This window comes from Trachypithecus francoisi, unplaced genomic scaffold (assembly GCF_009764315.1).
Source record: "Trachypithecus francoisi isolate TF-2019V2 unplaced genomic scaffold, Tfra_2.0 Lachesis_group10, whole genome shotgun sequence".
NCBI classification, from domain to species: Eukaryota; Metazoa; Chordata; class Mammalia; order Primates; family Cercopithecidae; genus Trachypithecus; species Trachypithecus francoisi.
Genome location: NW_022681455.1, coordinates 99212696 through 99238415, shown reverse-complemented (window position 1 = coordinate 99238415; position 25720 = coordinate 99212696). Strand labels below are relative to the sequence as shown.

Genomic DNA, 25720 nt, shown 5'->3' with positions numbered 1-25720 from the left:
CCCGCCATTCTCCTGCCTCAGCCTCCCAAGTAGCTGGGACTACAGACGCCCGCCGCCACGCCCGGCTAATTTTTTGCATTTTTAGTAGAGACGGGGTTTCACCGTGTTAGCCAGGATGGTCTCGATATCCTGACCTCGTGATCCGCCCGCCTGGGCTTCCCAAAGTGCTGGGATTACAGGCGTGAGCCACAGCGCCCGGCCCATTTTCTCATCTTTCAAACTGCCATAACAGCAGCCACCTCTTTGGCCGGCGAGGCCTGGCCTGGCTGGATTAAACGAATGAAGTGCAGCAAAGGCTGGGCTTTACTGCAGTCATCCTCTTCCACGACCTCCGCGGAGCCCACGCCGCTCCGCCCGCCGGCCGCCAGGGGTCGCTGTGACGCGGCTTGGGCCCAGCACGCGGCCGCTCTGGCCCGGGAAAGTCGTTGTCCTTACCTTCAACAGGAGCCGGCTCCCTGTGTGTGTGTCTGCTCGCCCTCTGCTCCGTCCTGCGGCGTCCCACTGCCCTCCTACCATCCACCATGGCCCTGCTGCACTCCGGCCGCGTCCTCTCCGGGATCGCCGCCGCCTTCCACCCGGGCCTCGCCGCCGCGGCCTCTGCCAGAGCCAGGTAAGCCAAGGGAAAAGGAGATGGAGCCAGGGCGATGGCCCTGCCCCGCTGAGCTGCGAGGACCCCAGGACATTTACTCTTCCCGGCCCCCAAACACACACTGTCACTCACACACACACACTTTTCTGCCACCCCCTCGGCTTTCCCTTAATGGGGACTGAGGATTGAGCGTCCGTGCCCCACAATGACCCTCAGGATCCCTCATCCTTCTGGTCCCCGCAGCGGGCCCTGCAGGAGGGCGTGCAACGCAATCCCTGGGGAAAGGAAGTGTGGCCCTCGGCGGCTCCCGGACTCCCATTCAAGTGGGAGGGGTGCGGAGAGTGCTGGGGCAGCGGCGCTGGGGGACGCCCGTGCCCTTGATAGGGTGCCCTGGGGGTGGCGGGCGCACCTGTCCTGGCTCCCGGCCCGCCCGAGTCGGTGGGCCGGGGGCGGCTGGCTGGCTGCCGCGTGTGTGCCCTGGGCGGGAAGCGCGCGAGAGGAAGGTTTCCGGGGCGCCGGCATTCGGGCCTCGCTTCCCTCCTGGCATCTGCGACCTTGGCGTGCGGCATCCCTGAGACCTTGCGACCCCCCGAGGTCCCTGTGACCCCGGTGCCCGTTTGGCCTTTGCTTGGGAAAGGGTCGAGGTGCAGTGTGCCTTCTTTATTTTTTCCTTATTGCCCCTAAGGAGGTCCGGTTGCAGGGGGGCCATCAATCTTCCTCTCCATCTCCCTGTGCTCTTTCATTCAGTAAATGTTTCGTAACTGCAGTTTCTCAGAGCCAGGCTCTGGACCAGATGCTAGCGATACAACTGTGAACAAGGCGAGGGAAAGACAATGACAAATTGTCATTGCTCAAAAAATGACAACGTAATTTCGTACTGTGGTGTGTATAATAGTATGGAGGGAAATTTCAGAGCTTGAAACGAGCTCTAGTAATTCATTCCCAGTGGAGACCGGAGCCAGACGATTAATTCAACTCAAGAAGCCGATTTGGAGCACTCTCCTTAAGTGCTACCTTAATAAGGAACTGAGTTTTAAAACCACCCCCAAGCAGGTATTAACTGCAAGGAGCAAAGCGTAGCTTGGCTTTTCGTTTGAATGTATGCTGTATGTCTTTCAGCCGGCAGAACGATCTGTCCTTTCCAATGCCCCACAGCCTTGGCAGTACAGTTTTGCCCTGGCTTCGCACTTCTCTTCCTGACTTGGCTCCTTCCTGGCCCACTGTCAACGTGTGCTCTTTAAGTCTGCCTACCTAGTGGACCAGAGCCAGGAGGAGTTATTTATACAACAAATTTGGAAAACCAAAGTAGTGCTTAAAATTTCGGGCAAGAGAAAGTATGTTTCTCTATTGTAGTAATCTTAAAATAATACCTTGTATTATGGATTTGGCTAGGTCGCCTGAAGCTCTAGTGCTTGGTGAAAATCCCCTGGGGTCAGGGTTAGTCATTCTTTCAGTTTGAGAGTCTGACTCTTGTTTCTTTTCTGTATTTTTCTCACTGGAATGTAAGTTCCATAAGAACGGAGACTTCACCTACTTTATATTCACTGTTACATCTCAGCACTATTAACAGTTCCTGGCATGTCTCTCATATTGGATATTTTTATTTTAAGCCCAGATTTTTCACTTAATGCAACAGAAAAAAATACAGTATGACATTTTAATGTTGTATCTTAGATCAAAATCTGAACATAGGCTGGTCCAAGTGTTATGGTGTTTACAACTAATTGATCATAACCAGTTACAGATTTTATTGTTCCTTCTCTCGACTAATCTTAAACACACAGGGGAACAATAGTGCTGCAAAATATGTAGAAAAAAAATCAATTATCTCTTTTTTTTTTTTTTAATACAGGGTCTCACTCTGTCGCCCAGGCTGGAGTGCAGTGGCACAATCATGGCTCACTGCAGCCTGACCTCCTAGGCTCAAGTGATTCTCCTGCTTCAGCCTCCCAAGTAGCTGGGACTACAGGCACGCACCACCACAGCCAGCCAATTTTTTATTTTTTGTAGAGACAGGGTCTCCGTATGTTGGTCTCAGACTCCTCCCACATCAGCCCTCCAAAGCGTTGGGATTATAGGCTGATCAACTCCACCTGACCAGAAAATAAATTCTTGAAATAGTTGAGCACCTTATGTTGAGGAATTACTCTTCAGATTTAAACAATGACACCTGATTAGATGATAGAACCAGATGCCCTCTTTCTTTTTTTTTTTTTTTTTTTTTTTGAGACGGAGTCACACTGTGTCGCCCAGGCTGGAGTGCAGTGGCGCGATCTCGGCTCACTGCAAGCTCCGCCGCCCGGGTTCCAGCCATTCTCCCGCCTCAGCCTCCGAGTAGCTGGGACTACAGGCGCCCGCCACGTCGCCCGGCTAGTTTTTTGTATTTTTAGTAGAGACGGGGTTTCACCGTGTTAGCCAGGAGGGTCTCGTTCTCCTGACCTCGTGATCCGCCCGCCTCGGCCTCCCAAAGTGCTGGGATTACAGGCTTGAGCCACCGCGCCCGGCCCCAGATGCCCTCTTTAGCATGAAGGTTAACTGTTCATGCAAGGAGATCAGACTTCACTCCTTCCACTGTGGAAGTGATCTTTACCTAGCTCTGAGTGGCAAAAGTGGAAAATACTTAAACTGAAATCATCGATATTTCTATTTAAATGACTAATACAATAAAACCTTGTCAGTTGTTATTCTGAAGAACTGAGGATTTATCCAATGGCATACTTGGAACTCTTTGTAAATATGTGGAACTCTTTGTAAATTCAAGTGTATCATTTAGCTAAACACTGCAAATATAACTTTCTCTTGTTGACCTGTACTGTAAATGTATAGTGACATGAGATCAGACATAATTGCAGTGCAATGAAGAAAAAAAGATGCTAATGTATTTTGATTTATAATGATTCGTTTTTAATTATTTAATTGTGATTATTTACTTTTTGGTGAAATAACTGAGCAGGTCTTGTGAGACTTTAAAAATGCAGTGTGCAACTGTGGTACCATAACCATTGGTTAGAAGATCACAGACCAGGCGTGGTAGCTCACACCTGTAATTCTAGCACTTGGGAGGCTGAGGCAGGTGGATTGCTTGAGCTCAGGAGTTCTAGACCAGCTGGGTAACATGGCAAGACCCCGTCTCTACATAAAATACAAAAAATTAGCTGGGCGTGGTGATGTGCGCTTGGAATCCCAGCTACTTGGGAGGCTGAGGTGGGAGGATCACTTGAGCCTGATCGCTTGAGAAGTGAAGAGTTGCAGTGAGCCAGGCCGATCACGCCACTGCACTCCACCCTGAGCAACAAAGCAAGACTGTGTCTCAAGAAAAAAGAAAAAAAAAAAAGATCACAGCTGTGCTATTGTCTCTGCCATTTTTAGCTCTGTGATTGTGGGCAAGCTAGCTAACTTCTCTTCTGATTTTAAAATAAGAAGATGTGAGGAAAAGCAGTTTAAAAACTAAAACTTTAAGTAGGCTTAAGCTCCAGGGAAATTGCAATGCGTTTCGATTGGAAAGGCTTACCTGAATACTTTGTACCTAACCTCTCTTGGATGACCAGTCAATATTGCTCAATGTTTGAGAATTTGTGCCTGTATCCAAAGGTTACTGATAGGAATCACTTTCTAGGTCACAGGTTATCAGCATTAGTTTTGCTCCTAGAACACTCTTCTCAATTCCTTTAAAAACATCAGAGTTCTTACAACGTGTGTGTAGTCTTTACCATGTTAAGAAATGGAATAATGAAAGGCATGGAGGAGCTGAAAGCTGGTTACTAATGTGGGGCTAATCAAATTGAATATTCCCTCTAGGCCAGGTGCCGTGGCCCACACCTGTAATCCCGGCACTTTGGGATGCTGAGGTGGGAGGATCACTTGAGCCCAAGAGTTGGAGACCAGCCTGGGCAATATGGCACAACCCCATCTCTACAAAAAACTAGCCAGGCATGGTGGCACGCACCCTAGTCCCTGCTAAACAGACACTGGAGCCTACCTGAGGGTAGAGAATGGGAAGAGGGAGAGAATGAGAAAATAACTGTCAGGTACTATGCTTCTTAGCCAGATGATGAAATTATCTGTACACCAAACCCCCAGGACACACACATGTACCTGTGAACCTGAAATAAAAGTTAAAAACACTTCCCAGGCCTCTGCCCTTTAGATGCCAGTAGCATCTGCTTTCCCCCAGAGTTTCAACAAACAGAAATGTCTCATGGCCGGGCGCGGTGGCTCAAGCCTGTAATCCCAGCACTTTGGGAGGCCGAGACGGGTGGATCACGAGGTCAGGAGATCGAGACCCTCCTGGCTAACACGGTGAAACCCCGTCTCTACTAAAAATACAAACAATTAGCCGGGCGAGGTGGTGGCGCCTGTAGTCCCAGCTACTCGGGAGGCTGAGGCAGGAGAATGGCGGGAACCCGGGAGGCGGAGCTTGCAGTGAGCTGAGATCCGGCCACTGCACTCCAGCCTGGGTGACAGAGCAAGACTCCGTCTCAAAAAAAAAAAAAAAAAGAAATGTCTCCAGAAATTGTCAGTGTTCCCTAGCTAGGCAACCCCTTCCTCTCTCTGGCTAAGAACCACTTTCCTTGTGATCTGGATTATAAAGCTTGTCTCAAGCAATCGATATGTGGTTTTCATACCTGTGTACTTTAATCTGTATTTCATGTTCAATCGCAAAACTACCTTCGTAATTGTAAAATGAACGTGATTTATTACATTTTTTTTAAATTGAGTATCCCTGCTCCTGTATTTAGATTGTTTAAAAATTCAGTATTTTGAAATTGTGTTGAGAATTCTTAAGAGATATCCCAGAAGACTCAAGACTATGGTTTCTGAGTTTCTATGCTTAACATTTTAAAGAACTTGAAAAATAAGTGCTTTTCACACCATTTAACAAAAATGATGCCTTCTCTCCTTGTGGTAGGGAGCAGTGGGCAATGGCTTTATTATTGATTGAGGGCCTTGGAGGATACAGACCATTGTTTTTTCTTTTTCTTTTTTCTTTTTCTTCCTGACACAGAGTCTCTATGTAGCCCAGGCTGGTCTCAAAACACTAGGCTCAAGTGACCCTCCCACTTCAGCATCCTGAGTAGCTTGGGACTACAGGCAGCACCACTATGCCCAGCCAGACCGTCTTTTGAAAAATGGAAACTGTTTTCCAGAAGTGTTCTCTTTTATAATCTAGTATGTCCTTGACATTCAGGGTATTCCTTTCACTCAGCAGTTAATGACAGTGATGTAGATAGACAGGTGGTTACATGTTTTCAGGGTCTGAATTGTGGATAAGTAATAATGGAAGCTTTCTTCAGACCCAGTTCAGAAGTTGGTTTAAGGTATCTGCTTCTTACTATCGCCTAGGTACTAGGAACAGCCAAGCAACCTAGAGCCACAACAACAAAATGAGAGGCAAGCTATTAAAAGAACTGGCACCAACACTCGTGAGGGGGAAGGGCGATAATGGTAGTGTCTCCTGATACTCTAGAAAAAACTGTGCAGTAGTAATCGAAAAGCAGAAAAGGGCCGGCGCGATGGTTTATGCCTGTAATCCCAGCACTTTGGGAGGCTGAGGCGGGCAGATCACTTTAGATCAGGGGTTCAAGACCAGCCTGGCCAACATGGCAAAACCGCATCTCTACTAAAAATAAAAAAAAAAAAAATTAGCTGGGTGTGGTGGCAGGCACCTATAATCCCAGCTACTTGGGAGGCTGAGGCAGGAGAATCGCTTGAAGCTGGGAGGTGGAGGTTGCAGAGCCGAGATCACGCCACTACAGTTCAGCCTGGGCAACACAGTGAGACTCTGTCTCAAAAAAAAGAAAAGCAGAGAAGGTTAGCTGGTCGGAGGGTTGTGGGTTATTGTTAAACTGATTAACATTATCTCCCCCCACAGCCATGTTTGATTAGCTTTGTATTTAAAGAGAAAGAAAAGCAGAAAGGACGTGCATTTAGTCATAATCTTACAACTGTATATGCTCCTTGAATTCTCTACATACTGGCCTCGCCAGGCTCTGTACTAGGATACAGGATGGTTACAAATAAAAGTGGAGCAGTGATAATTTAGTAACGATGACTATTAGCGAACATCACGCACTCTGCCAATCTAGGTTCTGAGTGTTTTTTTTCATCATTATACCAGCCCTGTGAGATAGGTAGTACTATGGCCCCATTTTACAGGTAAGGAAAGTTGAGGCTTAATTTACTTGCCAGTGCTCACACAGCTGGCAGATGACTGAGCTGTTATTTGAATCCATGCAGTTTGCCCAGTACTGAAATTACCCAAGGCAAACTATTAAAAGAACCATTAAAAGAAATAAGAGCCTGGGAAATCAGAAAAACTGGAAATAATCTGCCCTTAAATAACAGAGAATTGACTGTATACACTAACTAATTACAATGATTGAGACTGCAGCAGTCTTTAACTTGTCAAGAGAGCATGAATTAAACTCTGTACTGCCATCCAGTACGCCCCATGGAGGAGTGGGTGTATGAATGCTGACAAGTATATTAAGAGAACCTTTGTTGGGAGGTAATTCACGAGTTTATCAGCGTGGTGAACACGGAGAACTTCCATGGTACCGTACTGAAACACGTGGCTGATTCACAGTGGATAAGTGATTGCTAGGAGAACTTGGGCGATTCTCCTGCAACAACCCCTAGCTCTTTCTCACCCGTGAGCCTTTATTCTTAAGCCTCTGTTTGAAAAGCCCTTTTTGTCTTCTTTTCAGCCTTAGCACTCAGCTGCTAAGTCACGTCCTCAGGGAAGCCTTCCTAACCTTGTGCAGTACTTTGTACTTCCTAACCTTGTGCAGTACTTGGAGTACTTCCCTTCTCCAAGCTATTAGGTCCTCTGCTCAGGGCTCCCATAAGTAATATCCCATAATAATGCCCTGGGTCGGTATGTGTCACTATCCATCATCTCCCTGCAGTGCCCAGCCTGCATTGCTTGTAGCTCCCTGCTGATCACCACAGTGGACTAAGGTGGTAAGGGATTGTGTTGTACTCTACTCTTCTTTACATTCCCAGCCCTTAGCATAGTGTTCTTAATGATTGCTTTGGAAGATCATAAAGCCTAGAAAAGTGTTCTGGCAAGGCAGAGAATCTCTACAATCTAAACTGATTGCACAGGAGGTGTTTTTTTTGTTGTTGTTTGTTTGTTTGTTTTTCTTAAACTTTTATATTGTAGGTGAAGTCATTAATCACTAAACCAAGGGAACTAGGTCATCAAGATTGGGCAAACTTTGTTGAAATGTTAACTTGTGTGCACCTGTAGTCCCAACTATTTGAAAGGCTGAGGTGGGAGGATGGCTTGAGTCTAGAAGGTCAAGTCTGCACTGCAGCCTGGGGGACGGAGTGAGACCCATCTCTGTTTGTTTGTTTATTGAAACTGAGTCTACCTCTATCACCCAGGCAGGAGTGCAGTGGTGCGTTCTCGGCTCACTGCAACCTCCGCCTCCTGGGTTCAAGTGATTCCCATGCCTCAGCCTCCCAAGTAGCTGGGATTACAGGCGCCTGCCACCTTGCCCAGCTAATTTTTGTATTTTTCGTGGAGACGGAGTTTCACCATGTTGGTCAGGCTGGTCTCAAACTCCTGACCTCAGGTGATCTGCCTGCCTCGGCCTCCCAAAGTGCTGAGATTATAGGCGTGAGCCACTGCACCCAGCCGAGACCCATCTCTTTAAAAAAGAAAAACAAAAAAGTTAACTCAACTTCTTTTCAGATTCACTTACTATAAATCAAAACAAAATTCACATCCGGGTGCAGTGGCTTAAGCCTGTAATCCCAGCACTTTGGGAGGCCAAGGTGGGTGGATCACTTGAGGTCAGGAGTTCAAGACCAGCCTGGCCAACGGGGTGAAACGCTGTCTCTACTAAAAATACAAAAATTAGTCGGGCATGGTGGCACACACCTGTAATCCCACCTATGTGGGAGGCAGAGGCAGAAGAATCGCTTGAACCCAGAGACAGAGGTTGCAGTGAGCCGAGATCGCACCACTGCACTCCACCCTGGGTGACAGAGCAAGACTGTCTCAAAAATAAACAAAAAAAAAACAGGCCGGGGGCAGCTCATGCCTGTAATCTCAGCGCTTTGGGAGGCCGAGGTGGGTGGATCACAAGGTCAGGAGTTCGAGACCAGCCGGGCCAACATGGTGAAACCCCCATCTCTACTAAAAATACGAAAATTAGGCTGGGTGCAGTGGATCACGCTTGTAATCCCAGCACTTTGGGAGGCCAAGGCGAGTGGATCCCCTGAGGTTGGGAGGTTGGGACCAGCCTGGCCAACATGGTGAAACCCGTCTCTACCAAAAATACAAAAATTAGCTGGGTATGGTGGTGGTCACCTGTAATCCCAGCTACTCGGGAGGCTGAGGTGGGAGAATCACTTAAACGTGGGAGGCAGAGGTTGCAGTGAGCTGAGATCACGTCATTGCACTCCAGCCTGGGTGACAAAGAGGGAAACTTCATCTCAAAAATAATAATAATAATAATGTATCAGTATGGATTCATTAATTGTAACAAATGTGCCATACCAATGTAAAATGTTAATAGGGGAAACCTGGGGGTAAGGGTAGATGGGACTGTACTATCTGCTCAATTTTCTGTAAATCAATACTGTTTTGGCTCACAGAGGCTGAGGCATATTGTTTGAACCCAGGAGGCAGAGACTGCAGTGAGCCAGGATCGCACCAGTACACTCCAGCCTGGGTGACAGAGTGAGACTCTTTCTCAAAAAAAATAAATAAATAAAGTTTGTCAGAATAGCAATTCAATTTCATTTAACACAAATTTGTAGTTTTCATAATTTTAAACATGTAAGAGTAATATGGCCAGGTGTAGTGGATCACCTGAGGTCTGGAGTTCGAAACCAGCCTGGCCAACATGGTGAAACCCCGTCTCCACTAAAAATACAAAAATTAGCTGGTGTGGTGGTGTGTGCCTGTAATCCCAGCTACTCGGGAGGCTGGAGCGGGAGAATCACTTGAGCCCAAGAAGCAAACGCTGCAATGAGCCAAGATAGCACCACTGCACTGCAGCCTGGGCAACAGAGCAAGAGTCTATCTCATAAATAAATAAGTAAAATGGATCCTGGATCTAGCTAATGGGATTGAGCTAATGTATCTCTCATTTCAGCTCCTGGTGGACCCATGTGGAAATGGGACCTCCAGATCCCATTCTGGGAGTCACTGAAGCCTTTAAGAGGGACACCAATAGCAAAAAGATGAATCTGGGAGTCGGTGCCTACCGGGATGATAGTGGAAAGCCTTATGTGCTGCCTAGCGTCCGCAAGGTGAGCTTGCTGTTCATCTCCTTCTCAGTGGGATGAATAAACTGAAGAGAGCCCTGGAGAATGGCAGGAATAGTGCTGGACCGGGAAGCAGGAGCCCTGGGCTTTAGTTCTGGCACTAATGGCATGAATCACTTGGGTTTTCTGGGCTGTAGTCTCCTTGGCTGTAAAGGTGAGAGGTTGGAACCATCTGGTTTTTTCCAAGATTGAACTTTCTATGGTTCTGTGATCATCTATAAAACAGACATTAAATATGCTTTAGAATTGCTTAGCTATGCCTAGTTTAATCCTGAAGGTGCACAAGAGGACCAAGACTTTAAGCACTGTCTCTTGGTGAGAGGAATAGCTCTTCGTGGAGTACTATTGTTATTTTCCCTTTCTCTAACTGTGATTACCTTGATCAAACCTTTGTACACAGGCATGCTCCGTCCTTTCTTCCTGCTGAGCTATGGAATTTTTTTCACCTCTTTGGTTATATTTTTATTAGTAGCATCTTTATTCATTGACTAAATAATGTAACAAATCCCCTTAGACTAATTTTTTAAGTTATTCAGTAAGTATTTGCTACTGCAGCCTGCATCACAACCAAGCACTATTGTACATTCCCTCATTCACACTTCTCCTCAACACTGTCAGAGGTAGAAATAGTTCCTCCATTTAACAGAGGAGGAAACCGAGGCTCAGGAAGGCTAAATAACTTGCTTAGGGTAACACAACTAGTAAGGGACAGCCAGGCCTCCAATGCCAAAGCACGAAGATGTGTGGCTATCACTGTTAACCCTTTGAAGTTCTTAGACTGGCATATAGCTTGAAATGCTTCTCCTTTATGTATTTAGTTTGATTTAATCATCTTATATCTATTTTAGGTGTTGCTCTTAAACCTTGGTCTTGTGCATTCCAAGAATCTCATTTTATGTTAAATTGTAACCAAGAGAGACCATACCCATCCACATAAAACTTAACTTAAACAATAAAACACAATTTTAAAAAGTAAGTATTTCTGTTCTTCAATATAAACTATCAAGCATTCTACCTACCCTTCTTCTCGGAGAGTAACTTCAAATTTTAAAAAAAGGTTTGGCCAGGCGCAGTGGCTCATGCCTATAGTACTAGCACTTTGGAAGGCTGAGGCAGGTGGATCACCTGAGGTCAGGAGTTTGAGACCAGCCTGGCCAACATAGTGAAACCCCATATCTACTAAAAATACAAAATTAGCCGGGCATGGTGGCGGGTGCCTGTAGTCCCAGCTACTTGGGAGGCTGAAGCAGGACAATCACTTGAACCCGGGAGGTGGAGGTTACAGTGAGCCGAGATTGCGCCACTGTACTCCAGTCTGGGTGACAGAGCAAAACTCCATCTCAAAAAAAAGAGACTTTACCTCCAAAACTTAACTTATAAAACTTTAAATATTAATCATAGTAATTCCAAGTAAGGAGAAGAAACTCAATGAATGTATTTTCTCTTGCCTAGGCAGAGGCCCAGATTGCCGCAAAAAATTTGGACAAGGAATACCTACCCATTGGGGGACTGGCTGAATTTTGCAAGGCATCTGCAGAACTAGCCCTGGGTGAGAACAGCGACGTCTTGAAGAGTGGCCGGGTAAGCTGAGCAGGCTCTGGCATCATCCCAGGTCTTTAACAAATTTGTAGTTATTTAAACAATTTTAGGCCAGGCGTGGTGGCTCACACCTGTAATCCCAGCACTTTGGCAGGCCAAGGCGGGCGGATCACCTGAGGTCGGGAGTTCAAGACCAGCCTGATTAACATGGAGAAACCCCGTCTCTACTAAAAATACGAAATTAGCCAGGCGTGGTGGCGTATGCCTATAATCCCAGCTACTCAGGAGGCTGAGGCAGGAGAATCACTTGAACCTGGAGGGTGGAGGTTGCGGTGAGCCGAAATCGCACCATTGCACTCCAGCCTAGGCAACAAGAGCAAAACTCTGTCTCAAAAAAAAAAAATTTAAGAAATATGAAAAGATGGCCGGGCGCGGTGGCTCAAGCCTGTAATCCAGCACTTTGGGAGGCCGAGACGGGCGGATCACGAGGTCAGGAGATCGAGACCATCCTGGCTAACACGGTGAAACCCCGTCTCTACTAAAAATTACAAAAAACTAGCCGGGCGAGGTGGTGGGCGCCTGTAGTCCCAGCTACTCGGGAGGCTGAGGCGGGAGAATGGCGTAAACCCGGGAGGCGGAGCTTGCAGTGAGCTGAGATCCGGCCACTGCACTCCCGCCTGGCGACAGAGCGAGACTCCGTCTCAAAAAAAAAAAAAAAAAAAAAAAAAAAAAGAAATATGAAAAGATAACTTATTTTGTGTATAATGACTATTTGAGGAGGCCACACTATTTCTAATAATTCTAATTTGATATTAAATTGCCATCATTAGATAAAATAATTTACATGACACCAATTCCAAAAATGTACTACTAGTAATCCTGAAAATGTGGTAGTCATTTGACTGATAGATTTGACGTTACTTTTACTGTTAGTCTCTACCTGCTTATGTTCATTTTACATTGAATATGCTTTAGAAATGTTAAGTAGGCCGGGCGCGGTGGCTCAAGCCTGTAATCCCAGCACTTTGGGAGGCCGAGACGGGCGGATCACGAGGTCAGGAGATCGAGACCATCCTGGCTAATACGGTGAAACCCCGTCTCTACTAAAAATACAAAAAACTAGCCGGCGAGGTGGCGGGCGCCTGTAGTCCCAGCTACTTGGGAGGCTGAGGCAGGAGAATGGCGGAAACCAGGAGGCGGAGCTTGCAGTGAGCTGAGATCTGGCCACTGCACTCCAGTCCGGGCGACAGAGCGAGACTCCGCCTCAAAAAAAAAAAAAAAAAAAAAAAAAGAAATGTTAAGTATGCCAAGTTTTAGGCCTGCAATTAGCCAAACCCTCATGTCCTAGGCTTCCAACTTGCACAGAAGCAGCAAAAGCAGGAAACAAGCCATGGGCGGACTTTGGGCGCTGAACCAGTCTGGCAGCCCTCTGCTATCCCTTCACAGCCCATGTGGACACAGAAAAAAGACCACGCTCCCAACATGTGAACTCGTGCACATTGTGGTTCACTTTCTTTTGAAAAAAAACATGTTTTTTAATGAGTGCATTTGTATGTTTTTCTGGGTGAGCCTGGGAAGTGAAGAAAAATACAAACCAGCAACTTTAAGTCAATATTTTCTCTTCCCTTCCCCCTCTGAAAAGCCAGAATAAATACACTTTATTTACAAGACTGGTCTAAGTCCACACGTGAATTTGTTAACTCAGAGTAAAGCACACAACCTCAACCCCAGGGTTAGGTAGTAATTATCCTACGTCAAATAGATTTGGTTTAGTTCTGTCCATACAGTCAACTGCCTGCTAGCCCCTCCTGAAAATTTCTGTACTTTTTAATTCATGTGTTTTTTTGCCTAGTCTCTGCTCCATCTAGATAATAACCTAAGTATGAAACTGGCCTACCTTAAAATAACATCAACTTAGGCCAGGCGCGGTGGCTCAAGCCTGTAATCCCAGCACTTTGGGAGGCCGAGGCGGGTGGATCACGAGGTCAGGAGATCGAGACCCTCCTGGCTAACACGGTGAAACCCCGTCTCTACTAAAAACCACAAAAAACTAGCCGGGCGAGGTGGCGGGCGCCTGTAGTCCCAGCTACTGGGAGGCTGAGGCAGGAGAATGGCGTAAACCCGGGAGGCGGAGTTTGCAGTGAGCCGAGATTGCGCCACTGCACTCCAGCCTGGGCGACACAGCGAGACTCTGTCTCAAAAAAAAAAAAAAAAAAAAATAACATCAACTTGTCTTTTACAAGTTGTGCCTCGGCTGGGTGCAGTGGCTCACGCCTGTAATCGCAGCACTTTCGGGGGCTGAGGTGGGTGGATCACCTGAGGTCAGGAGTTCGAGAACAACCTGACCAATATGGTGAGACACCCTCCCCCCACCCCGTCTCTAGATGTGGTGACGCACGCCTGTAGTCCCAGCTACTGGGGAGGCTGATGTGGGAGGATTGCTGGAACCCAGGAGGTGGAAGTTGCAATGAGCCGAGTTTACGCCATTGCACTGTAGCCTGGGTGACGGAGCAAGAACCTGTCTCAAAAAAAAAAAAAAAAGTTGTTGTGCCTTTGTGAATCATAGTATTATCGGACCTACAGTGAGGTTTTTATTTCCATCATGCCAAAATTTGCAGAGACAAACTATTTAAAAATAAGTTTTTAGTTGGGTTTTTCCCTCTTTAATCTATTGCTACCCCAGTCCAGAAAAATACATTTGTGCTTTGTAGAGCCTTGTACTTCTACAATGCCTTTAAAAACAACAAATGAAAACCTCTTAAACCTACAGTGATTTCTTGTTTGCCCCTTAAAGTTGACCAATTTGAATAAGCAGATTCACCTCAGGCATCTTCCTATTACCCAAAACATGAATATTTTCAGATTATGAAAACACATAGAAGGGACCTCTTAGAAAACCTTTATTTATTTATTTGCTTATTTATTTATTTTGAGATGGAGTTTCGCTGTTGTTGCCCAGGCTGGAGTGCAATGGCACGACCTCAGCTCACCGCAATCTCCGCCTCCCAGGTTCAAGCGATTCTCCTGCCTCAGCCTTCCCGAGTAGCTGAGATTACAGGCATGTGCCACCACACCCAGCTAATTTTGTATTTTTAGTTGAGACAGGGTTTCTCCATGTTGATCAGGCTGATCTCGAACTCCCAACCTCAGGTGATCCACCCAACTTGGTCTCCCAAAGTCCTGGCATTACAGGCGTGAGCCACTGCGCCTAGCTAGAAAATCTTTAAAATGTTGTAATGTTATCCTTGTATATTTGTTGACTTGCTTTTCAAGGAACTTTGATGTTTAGAGAGTCATTCTACTTTGTATAATTCTAGAATAATGTCTTTTTTTTTTTTTTTTTTTTTGAGACGGAGTTGGCTCTGTCGCCCAGGCTGGAGTGCAGTGGCCGGACCTCAGCTCACTGCAAGCTCCGCCTCCTGGGTTTACGCCGTTCTCCTGCCTCAGCCTCCCGAGTAGCTGGGACTACAGGCGCCCACCTCGTCGCCCGGCTAGTTTTTTGTAGTTTTTAGTAGAGACGGGGTTTCACCGTTTTAGCCAGGATGGTCTCGATCTCCTGACCTCGTGATCCGCCCGTCTCGGCCTCCCAAAGTGCTGGGATTACAGGCTTGAGCCACCGCGCCCGGCCTAGAATAATGTCTTAAAGTAGTGACTATTCTCAGTGTCTTTTTATTTCATTTATTTATTTGTTTATTTATTTTTGAGACAGAGTCTTACTCTTTCACCCACGCTAGAATGCAGTGGCACAATTTCGGCTCACTGGATCCTCCTCCTCGCAGGTTCAAGCAATTCTCGTGCCTCAACCTTTCGAGTAGCTGGGATTACAGGCGTGTGCCACCATGCCCAGCTAATTTTTGTGTTTTTAGTAGAGACAGGATCTCGCCATGTTTGCCAGGCTGGTCTCGAACTCCTGACCTCAGGCGATTCACCCGCCTTGGCCTCCTAAAGTTCTGGGATTACAGGCATGAGCCACCACACCCAGCCTCTCAGGTCTTTTTATATCTTTTATATAATTCACCCCTTTTTCATATTGGGGAGGAATTTTTGTGTTCTGAAAGTTTCCCATGTAACATGGAATGATACTAACAGGCCATAAAGAATGAGCTTCTGAAGTACGGAAGGGTCCTGGACAGAGCAGTGCCCCTGGGCTGGTCCTGTATAGAGAGTGTCGCACATCACTAACTGTGGGTGTCTCTCCTTCAGTTTGTCACTGTGCAGACCATTTCTGGAACCGGAGCCTTAAGGATCGGAGCCAGTTTTCTGGTGAGTCTGGAAGCTTCTTCAGGAAAGAACTATAAATTCCAGATGACAAGGCTTCCTGTTGTGTGTATATTTGACTATTGATGCAGAAGTAGATTTCTTCTTCCCATGAATTTGCAGATGTCCTATTCTCTGATGAAAAAATGAAAGGACTTTGAAGAAATTACAAGAAAGATACAGTAGTGATTATGATAAATTAAGTTCACTAGGAACTATTTACTAGAGAGCTTTTGCATTTTAACTTGTTTAATCCTTGTGACAGAGGTACAATTAACCCCATTTACAAGTGAAGAAAGCAAGACCCAGAAAGGTCCTTGGCTACACAGCCAGTATAACTGTCGGAGACTATTCCAACCCAGGCAGTCTTACTGCTGAGTCAATACTGCTTAACCATTGAGAGAAACTGGGTTTCAGTGGAGAAAAATGTTCCCTCAGTAAAACATGTCAACATTTTTTTGCCTCTCCTTTGTTCATTTTTCTGTTTCCTTTCGTCCCATCTTTTAGCAAAGATTTTTTAAGTTCAGCCGAGATGTCTTTCTGCCCAAACCAAGCTGGGGAAACCACACGCCCATCTTCAGGGATGCTGGCATGCAGCTACAAGGTTATCGGTATTATGACCCCAAGACTTGCGGTTTTGACTTCACAGGCGCTATGGAGGATATTTCAGTAAGTGTGGCTTTCAGGGTGAGAGAGGTGAATAAAACTCCTTGCTTGCAGACATTTGATGTCTCCCACCATGTTCCGATATCTGAGTTAAAATACTGGGGAAGAGGTGATTTCCAGACTTCTGGTTACCTTTGTTACTTATCAAATGATGACAATCCTGTGGCATTTCAGATAAACTGTTTCCCTTAAAGCTGCAAAGTCGTCTCTTGGCTGTTTTCTCTTTAGAAAATACCAGAGCAGAGTGTTCTTCTTCTGCATGCCTGCGCCCACAATCCCACGGGAGTGGACCCGCGTCCAGAACAATGGAAGGAAATAGCAACAGTGGTGAAGGTAAGGAGGATGAACTCACTGGCGACAGTTCTGTGTTTAGTAACCAGCTTTGGAGGCTTAATTTGGCAATGTCTTAACAGAGAGTCTTAACCTTGAACCTGCGTGAAATGTCCATACAGGTGGATAAGCTGCCAGAAAAGGGCTCCCCATTTGCGTGATTAGCAGTTCTGGGATTGATGACGCATGAGCATTTTTAAGTAATTTTTTCTGGCCAGGCGCGGTGGTTCACGCCTGTAATCCCAGCACTTTGGGAGTCCTAGGCAGGTGGATCACCTGAGGTCAGTTCGAGACCAGCTTGGCCAACATGGAGAAACCCCGTCTCTACTAAAAATACAAAATTAACTGGGCGTAGTGGCCCATGCCTGTAATCCTAGCTACTTGGGAGGCTGAGGCAGGAGAATAACTTCAACCTAGGAGGTGGAGATTGTGGTGAGCCAAGATCGTGCCACTGCACTCCAGTCTGAGCAACAAGAGCAAAACTCTGTCTCTAAAAAAGAAAAAAGAAAATAATTTTTTTCTTCATCCTGGTTGTAGGGAACTCTGATAAAACCTGTCTACTGACCCCAGGGTGTCTGCTGTTGATGCCTACATTCACCCTGGTCAGTGGTTGCTTAGTGATCTGTTTAAACACTTTTTCATGTCCTTTCCTTTGCAGCATCGCCATGATCACTCTAAAAGTGTAGACAGCTGTCAGAGAAGACACTAGTCAAAATTCCTAGGGAAGAAAATATTATTCCTGTTGTCTCATCTCCTTGTTTTCCCTTTTCACTCCTTTTCATTTCCCTTTCTTTTCTCTCTCTCTCTCTTTTTTTTCTTTTGAGACAGAGTCTCACTCTGTCGCCGTAAGCCAGAACACAGTGGCACAGTCATGGCTCACAGCAACCTCTACCTCCAGGGTTCAAAAAATCCTCCTAGCTCAGCCCCTAAGTCGCTGGGACTGCAGACATGTGTGCCACACCTGCCTGGCTAATTCTTTCTAGTTCTTATAGAGACACCATCTCACTTTGTTGCCCAGGCTGATCTCAAACTCCTGGGCTCAAGCGATCCTCCCACCTTGGCCTCCCAAAGTGCAGGGATTATAGACATGGGCCACCATGCCTGGCCAGTTTCCCTTTCTTTAACTTCTGTCAAATATAAGCTGCACAGAGAATGAGACAGAAACAGCATTTGGAAAGCACTTTCAAGATAAAATGGTTCTAATGAGGTTGTCTCGTGAGCCCTGGGTGTAAGATGAGTCTTCCAGGATGACGTTAGCCCCAGAAAAGGCTTATTGTGCTTATTGGGACCATGCCCACCTCACAGAAACGTCTTTCAGATTTTTATAAACATCTAGGGCCTCTTCAGACAGACCGCTGAAGCTTCGATCTTTTATTCCTTCTCAGAAAAGGAATCTCTTTGCGTTCTTTGACATGGCCTACCAAGGCTTTGCCAGTGGTGATGGTGATAAGGATGCCTGGGCTGTGCGCCACTTCATCGAACAGGGCATTAATGTTTGTCTCTGCCAATCATACGCCAAGAACATGGGCTTATATGGTAAGCTACAGCACCCAGCATGACACATGTTCTCATGCTAGGAGAGAATGCCACGAAGGCATAGAGTTTTGGGGTGGGGGGTGTGTATGTGTGTGTGTCCATCCGTGTCCACGTCCCTCCCTACCCTAAGATGAAAGACTGGTATCGTAGATTTTACTGATTTTCTTAGCCATATATTCTTCAGTATTCTTAAATTTTTCCAGCAAAGGAAACTGATTACTGCTTCTCTAAACAAAAAGTAACGAATCCGTCAGCCAAGAAGATAGATACAATAAAAAATATCTTTGAATACTCTGAGTACTCAAAACTTCCTTGTGCCTCAGTTCACCATTCTGGTTGTTGAAAGCTTTTTATTTATAATAAAGTTATTTTGGGGCCCTTTGGATGGAAACAGATAATACATAGCAAATACACTCATGATTTGCTTTAGCACATTAGATAGTAGAAGTAGAAGACGAGATCCATTTTTGTCTTTCAGGTGAGCGTGTAGGAGCCTTCACTATGGTCTGCAAAGATGCGGATGAAGCCAAAAGGGTAGAGTCACAGTTGAAGATCTTGATCCGTCCCATGTATTCCAACCCTCCCCTCAATGGGGCCCGGATTGCTGCTGCCATTCTGAACACCCCAGATTTGCGAAAACAATGGTAAAGGCTTGTGCCACTCCCCAGCCACCCACCTGTTCCCACCACTGCTTCTTCAAAGCTAGTTTATAATTGACCTCTAGTGATGTACAGTACCCCATAGATTCCATATGCGAAAGCAGGGAAGGGAGCAAAAAATGTGCATTCCTGCCGGGTGCGGTGTCTTATGCCTGTAATCCTAGCACTTTGGGAGGCCGAGTTGGGTGGCTCACCTGAGGTTGGGAGTTTGAGACCAGCCTGACCAACAAGGAGAAACCCTGTCTCTACTGAAAATACAAAATTAGCCAGGTGTGGTTGGTGCATGCCTGTAATCCCAGCTACTCAGGAGGCTGAGGCAGGAGAATTGCTTGAACCTGGGAGGCGGAGGTTGCAGTGAGCCGAGATTGCACCATTGCACTCCAGCCTGGGCAACAAGAGCAAAACTCCGTTTCAAAAAAATAGAGAGAGAGAGAGAGGAGAGAGAGAGAGATTGGTTGAGAGAGAGAGAGAGAGAGAGATTGGTTGAGACAGGGTCTTGCTCTGTCACCCAGGCTGGAGTGCAGTGTTACAATCCTAAGTCACTGTAACTTTATACTTCTGGCCTCAAACAGTCCTCCAGCCTCAGCCTCCCAAGTATTTGTTAGCACTTTGAACCAAATTAGTTGGTGTTTCTCTGTAGGAGACAGACATAATTTTTTTTTTTTTTTTTGAGACGGAGTCTTGCTCTGCCGCCCAGGCTGGAGTGCAGTGGCCGGCTCTCAGCTCACTGCAAGCTCCACCTCCTGGGTTCACGCCATTCTCCTGTCTCAGCCTCCCGAGTAGCTGGGACTACAGGCGCCCGCCTCGTCACCCAGCTAGTTTTTTGTATTTTTTAGTAGAGACGGGGTTTCACCGTATTAGCCAGGATGGTCTCGATCTCCTGACCTCGTGATCCGCCCGTCTCGGCCTCCCAAAGTGCTGGGATTACAGGCTTGGCCACCGCGCCCGGCCCAGACATAATTTTTAATTGGTAGTTCCTTTTATTCCGTTATCTCCATGTTAAATCGAACCTGCTTTCCCCTAAAATCAGTTTCAAATTAAGTACCTTACATAGGAAAATTTCCTTAAAAACATATTTTTGTTTGTGTCCTAATAATTGCTAGCATTGAATCAGTATTTTTGCATATCTTTGTGTTTTATTGTAGAGACAAGGACTTGCTGTCTTGCCCAGGCTGGTCTCCTCAAACTCCTGGGCTCAAATGATCCTCCCACCATGGGCTCCCTAAGTGCTGAGATTGCAGGTGTGAGCCACTGCACTCAGCCTGTTTTTTATTATCTGTACTATCTGACTCTCAACATCTGTTCTGTGAATTAGTGTTACGCAATCTTTTTGACCACAATCCACATAAGAAATATATTTAAGGCCACTGTGCCCAGCCAATTGCATCTTACTAAGTTGAATTTAACATACTAAGCCAGGCAACGTGGTTCACACCTATAATCCCAGCATGCACTTTGGGAGGCCAAGGTGGGTGGATCCCTTGAATCCAAGAGTTCGAGACCAGCCTGGGCAACATAGCAAGACTGTGTCTCTATTAAAATAAAAGAAAATTAAAAAATTAAAAAATAACCTACCAATGGGTCATGACACATAATTTAGAAAACACTGCTCTAGAAAGGGGTTGGCAAACTGTTCTGAGAGTCAATTCAGTTTGCTTCCTATTCTCGTAAAGTTTTATTGGAACACAGCTGTACCCATCTACTTATGCGTTTTATATAGCTACTTCTTTGCTGCCATGGCCAAGTAAGCAGTTGTAGCAGGCAGAGACCATATGGCCCGTAAAGCCTAAAATAATTACTCTTTGGCCATTTACAGAAAGTATGCCAATCCCTACTCTATGAGTTCATAAAACCCTGATGCCTGTGGAAGGCGTGATTTGTTATATGAGTTTATCCTGTGTAGCTGCTTAGTTGCGAGGTCACATCTCTGAGCAGCTCTTGGGTAGAAAAGCTAAATCTGCTATCTCTAAGAAACTTGATGTGTACCTCCCCTAGTCATCATGTTGCAACTATTTTTTCTGTCTTCAGTTTCTGTCTCATGAACAGTAAAGTAAATAATAAGAGTCTGGTTCAGGATAGTTTTTTTTGTTTTTTTGTTTTGTTTTTTCCTTTTGATTTTTTTATAAAGACAAGGTCTCACTGTGTTATCCAGGCCAGTCTCAAACTCCTGGGCTCAAGTCATCCTCCCACCTCAGCCTTCCAAAGTGCTGGGATTACAGCTGTGAGCCACCACACCCAGCTCAGGATAGTTCTTTATGATATAATAGGTTCATGCTAGACCTACCAAAAAATTGACTACTTTTTAAGTCATATTTTTTTGCAGCATGATATTAACATGTAAGTATATTTCAGAAAGTTTGTGAAAGGGAAAAAATTAACCATAACTCTAGCTATTCTAACTCAACTTTTTTTTTCCCTTGCCCATTGTTTGTTTGTTTTTTGTTTATTTGTTTTTTAAGTTTGTGTGTGTGGTATTTCATGTGTTTTGTTTTGTTTGTTTGTTTGTTTTTGAGACAGAGTTTTGCTCTTGTTGCCCAGGCTGGAGTGCAATGGCACAATCTTGCCTCACTGCAACCTCCGCCTCCTGGGTTCAAGCGATTCTTCTGCCTCAGCCTCCTGAGTAGCTGGGATTACAGGCATGGGCTACCACGGCCGACTAATTTTGTATTTTTAGTAGAGACGGGGTTTCTCCATGTTGATCAGGCCGGTCTTGAACTCCCGACCTTAGGTGATCCGCTCGTCTCGGCCTCCCAAAGTACTGGGATTACAGGCGTGAACCACCAGGCCCAGCCACCCATTGTTATCTGTAGTTGTGACATACTGTTATATATGTATGAGCAGGACTGGTTTTGGTTTTGTCACTTAGAATTATACTAAACTTTTTTTACTTAATATTTTCTAAAATATTTTCATATTCTCTGGTTATGAAGATTTTTTTTAATGCATGCATTTCAGTACACAATTTGAGAGTCTGTAGTAGACAAAGATGCCAGACTGTTAATGACTACTTCAGGGTGGTTATAATCCGATGACAAAGATACACACATGACTTTGTTCTTCTTCTTGTTTTTGAGAGAATCTTGCTGTGTGGCCCAGGCTGGAGTGCAGTGCCACAATCTCGGCTCACTGCAACCTCCGCCTCATGGGTTCAAGCAATTCTGCCTCAGGCTCCCCTGAGCTGGGATCACAGGCACCCACCGCCATGCCTGGCTAATTTCTGTATTTTTAGTAGAGATGGTTTCACCACCTGCGATAGCTTCGCTCATTGTAGATTCGTAGTACATTGTCTCAGTTGTGAAGATGAGAATGTATATTTCATCCATGTCAAAAATAAGGTCTTTTTTTTGTTTAACCCACAGCTTTTACCTTAATCTTAGTAGGTTTTAGAGTGATTCATTCACTTTTCTTAATACGTATGCAATTACAATGGGGTTACATCCCAGTAAGCCTGTCATAAATTAAAAATGCATTTAAGGCCAGGCTTATGTCTGTAATCCTAGCACTTTGGGAGGCTAAGGTGGGAGAATCACGTGAGCCCAGGAGTTCCAGACCAACCTGGGCAAATAGGGAGACCCTGTCTCTACAAAAAAAAAAAAAATTAGCGAGGCATGGTGGAATGCACTTGTGATCCCACCCCTTGGGAGACTGAGGCAGGAGGATCACTTGAGCCCAGACGATTGAGGCTGCAGTGAGCCAAGATCATACCATTGTACTCCAGCTGGGTGATAGACTAAGACCCTGTATCTTGAAAAAAAAAAAAACGGGCCAGGTGTGGTGGCTAACATTTGTAATCCCAGCACTTTGGGAGGCCAAAGTAGGAAGATTGCTTGAACCTCGGAGTTTGAAACCAAACCGGGCAACATGGCAAAACCCCATCTCTACATTTTTTTTTTAGAAAAAGAAAAGAAAAGAAAATGCATTTAATACGCTTAATCTACCAAACATCATAGCTTACCCTAGCATACTTTAAACATGCTCAGAACAGGTATTAGACTACAGTTGAGCAAAATCATCTAACACAAAGTCATTTTATAATGAAGTGCTGAATGTCTCATGTAATTTATTCAATAACGTACTGAAAGAAACAAAATGGCTGTATGGATACTTAAAGTACGGTTTCTATTGAATGCATATTGCTTTTGTACCATCATAAAGCTGAAAAATTGTAAGTCAAGGACTGTCTCTACTCAAATGTGTTAAGTGTTTTAGTTGCCTGATGGAAATAGTGTTCTAATATAAAACAGAATGCTATAAAATAGCTTTCTTCCCTGGCCAGTGACAACCTGTGATTCACTCATGGCCTGAGAATTGAGGCACACTAGGGGAGCGCTCAGGCGGGGGTAAAAATGCTGCAAACTCCGGCATATCTGTCAGTGCTTAGGCAGAATGAGCTGCATCTCGGGATTTCTTTACAGGTTGCAAGAAGTGAAAGGCATGGCCGACCGCATCATTGGCATGCGGACTCAACTGGTCTCCAACCTCAAGAAAGAGGGTTCCATCCACAACTGGCAACACATCACTGACCAAATTGGCATGTTCTGTTTCACAGGGTTAAAACCTGAACAGGTGAGTGATTCTGATTTCTCTGCAGCAGACTAACTGATCAGTCTTTGCAAACCAGAAGGATTCTTTTTTTTTTTTTTTTTTTCTTTTTTTTTTTTTTCTTTAATGTTTTTGGGTTTTTTGTTTTGGTTTGGTTTGGTCTGGTTTGGCTTTTTGTTTTTGTTTTGAGACAGTCTCGCTCTGACACCCAGGCTGGAGTGTAGTGGTGCAATCTCAGCTCACTGCAACCTCCACCTCCCAGGGCTTAAGTGATCCTCCTACCTCAGCCTCTCGAGCAGCTGGCGAGCAGCTGGGACTACAAGTGAGTGCCACCACACCTGGCTAATTTTTGTATCTTTTGTAGACACGTAGCTTTGCCATGTTGCCCAGGCTTGTCTTGAACTCCTGGACTCAAGCAATCCACCCACATTGGTCTCCCAAACTATTGGGATTATAGGTGTGAGCCACTGAACCCAGCCCCAGAAGGATTCTTCATAGATTACCCACCTATTCAAAGTTAACCTAAAAATAGTTAAAACAGTTATTTTGGAGCCCTTTTAGGTAAAAGTATTGTAATACTTTTTAGCATTTATTTTGCTTTCTTTTTTTTTTTTAGTTGTTTACCTCTCTGTATCCCCCATGAACTCACAAACTTCTAAAGAGCAGAGCTTGTTTTGATCATGTTCATGATCACTGTTGCTTCTCCCAAGAGAACAACAGGAGAAATAGCTGTTTCATAATTGAATCCTGGCTCTGCTGAATCTAAAGGTGTTTTTTCCCCGTCTATTTATGCCTCAGAATTCATCATCCTACTTTAAAGTAGCTTTTTTTTTGGAAATGAAGTCTCACTTTGTCACCCAGACTGGAGTGCAGTGGCGCAATCTTGGCTCACTGTAGCCTCTGCCTCCCAGGTTCCAGGTTCCAGCTATTCTCCTGCCTCAGCCTCCTGAATAGCTGGGATTACAAGCATGAGCCACCATGCCCAGCCTTAAAGTAGCTTGCTTTCTTATTTTATTCCAAGTTAACAGCAAATTCTGGGAAAAGGGTTTAAGCGAGGAAACAGAACTTTAGTTTAAAGTTGGCTGCTGTACCATGCCAGGCCGGGGAGAATCCCCCCTACCGGGAAGAGGTACCCAAACTCTTTCTTGTCTGCAGGTGGAGCGACTGACCAAGGAGTTCTCCATCTACATGACCAAGGACGGCCGCATCTCTGTGGCAGGGGTCACCTCTGGCAACGTGGGCTACCTTGCCCATGCCATTCACCAGGTCACCAAGTAATGTCCCTGGTGCAAGGAAACAGAGACAACCTTTCTGTCTTCAGCCTCTGCTATTGAGAGCTTCACACAGACAATGAGAGAGGGTGGATGGTGGTGAGTGGATCATTTCTTTCAACCACAGTGTGTAACACTCAGCATTTGAATGTTTCTCCGAAATGAACATGTAGTGACACAGGGCAGAGGCATCCGTGGCTGGCGTCTGGAACATTAAACCAAACTCTCTCGCCTGTCCTTTTATCTCCAACTTTTCTCAAAGAGTTTACATGTGCAAGAAAGTCATCACACCAAAAAACCTGTCAATTATGCCATTGCAATATTTCAGAAGCTTTAACTGAAGTGTCAGGTTCCTTGTGAGAAATAGCACACGTTAGAGGCTTTGAGAGAAGACCTAGTTCTGTCATGAACAGTCGGCCTTCCGTCTGTCCTCCCATCTTGGAGCAACCTTATCAACAGGCCGCACTGCAGAAATGATGTTTTATGAAAACCAATGAGGCTGCTGCCACTCCAGCAAGGAAAATAATGCAGTTTCTTGTCTTATGTAAGAAAAAGAGAAGGCTCTCTTTTTCTCCCTTGTCATTGCTGTTCTTTTCCTTATGTACCAACATTTTTAACTACTGCAGATTTTCATCCCATTCTACTGCTTGACTGACCATCAACTCCATCCTATCGAGATTTATTTAAGAATGAAGAACATAATTTTCTGCTGATGTCATACCCTCACCTTTCTCAGCAAAGAATAGTGGAGAGTAGGAAACTGTACTTTATCTAGGCATCCTCTTGAATGATTGTGTAAGTTTCTCTGGTTGGGATGTTGTCTCTGCCCAGTTGGACCTCCTCCCTTTGTTGAATGTGGTATACAGCCACTCATCTCACACCGTGAGTCCAGTGGCGCAGGGTGGTACCAGGAAAGAGGATATTCTAGGCTTTGTGTGCTGCTAGCTGGGTTCAGGCTTCACCCACTGGAAAGAACCACCATCTGCTCTAACCATGTAGACTTATTGCGGCCTGGTTTCTCTGTTACAATAAAATTACTGTAGACCCAA

At 45.4% G+C, this 25720-nt stretch overlaps 1 protein-coding gene across 1 annotated transcript; it reads left to right on the top strand.

Annotated features, from left to right (window-relative positions):
- The first annotated feature begins 397 nt into the window (after positions 1-397).
- GOT2 (glutamic-oxaloacetic transaminase 2) lies at positions 398-25720 on the top strand. The gene is made up of 10 exons (XM_033218663.1): positions 398-610; positions 9700-9856; positions 11324-11452; positions 15614-15673; positions 16175-16336; positions 16562-16666; positions 18049-18199; positions 18678-18843; positions 23274-23424; positions 24556-25720. Exons 1-10 carry the CDS (start codon positions 522-524, stop codon positions 24676-24678), a joined length of 1293 nt encoding a protein of 430 aa, XP_033074554.1. The 5' UTR covers positions 398-521; the 3' UTR covers positions 24679-25720.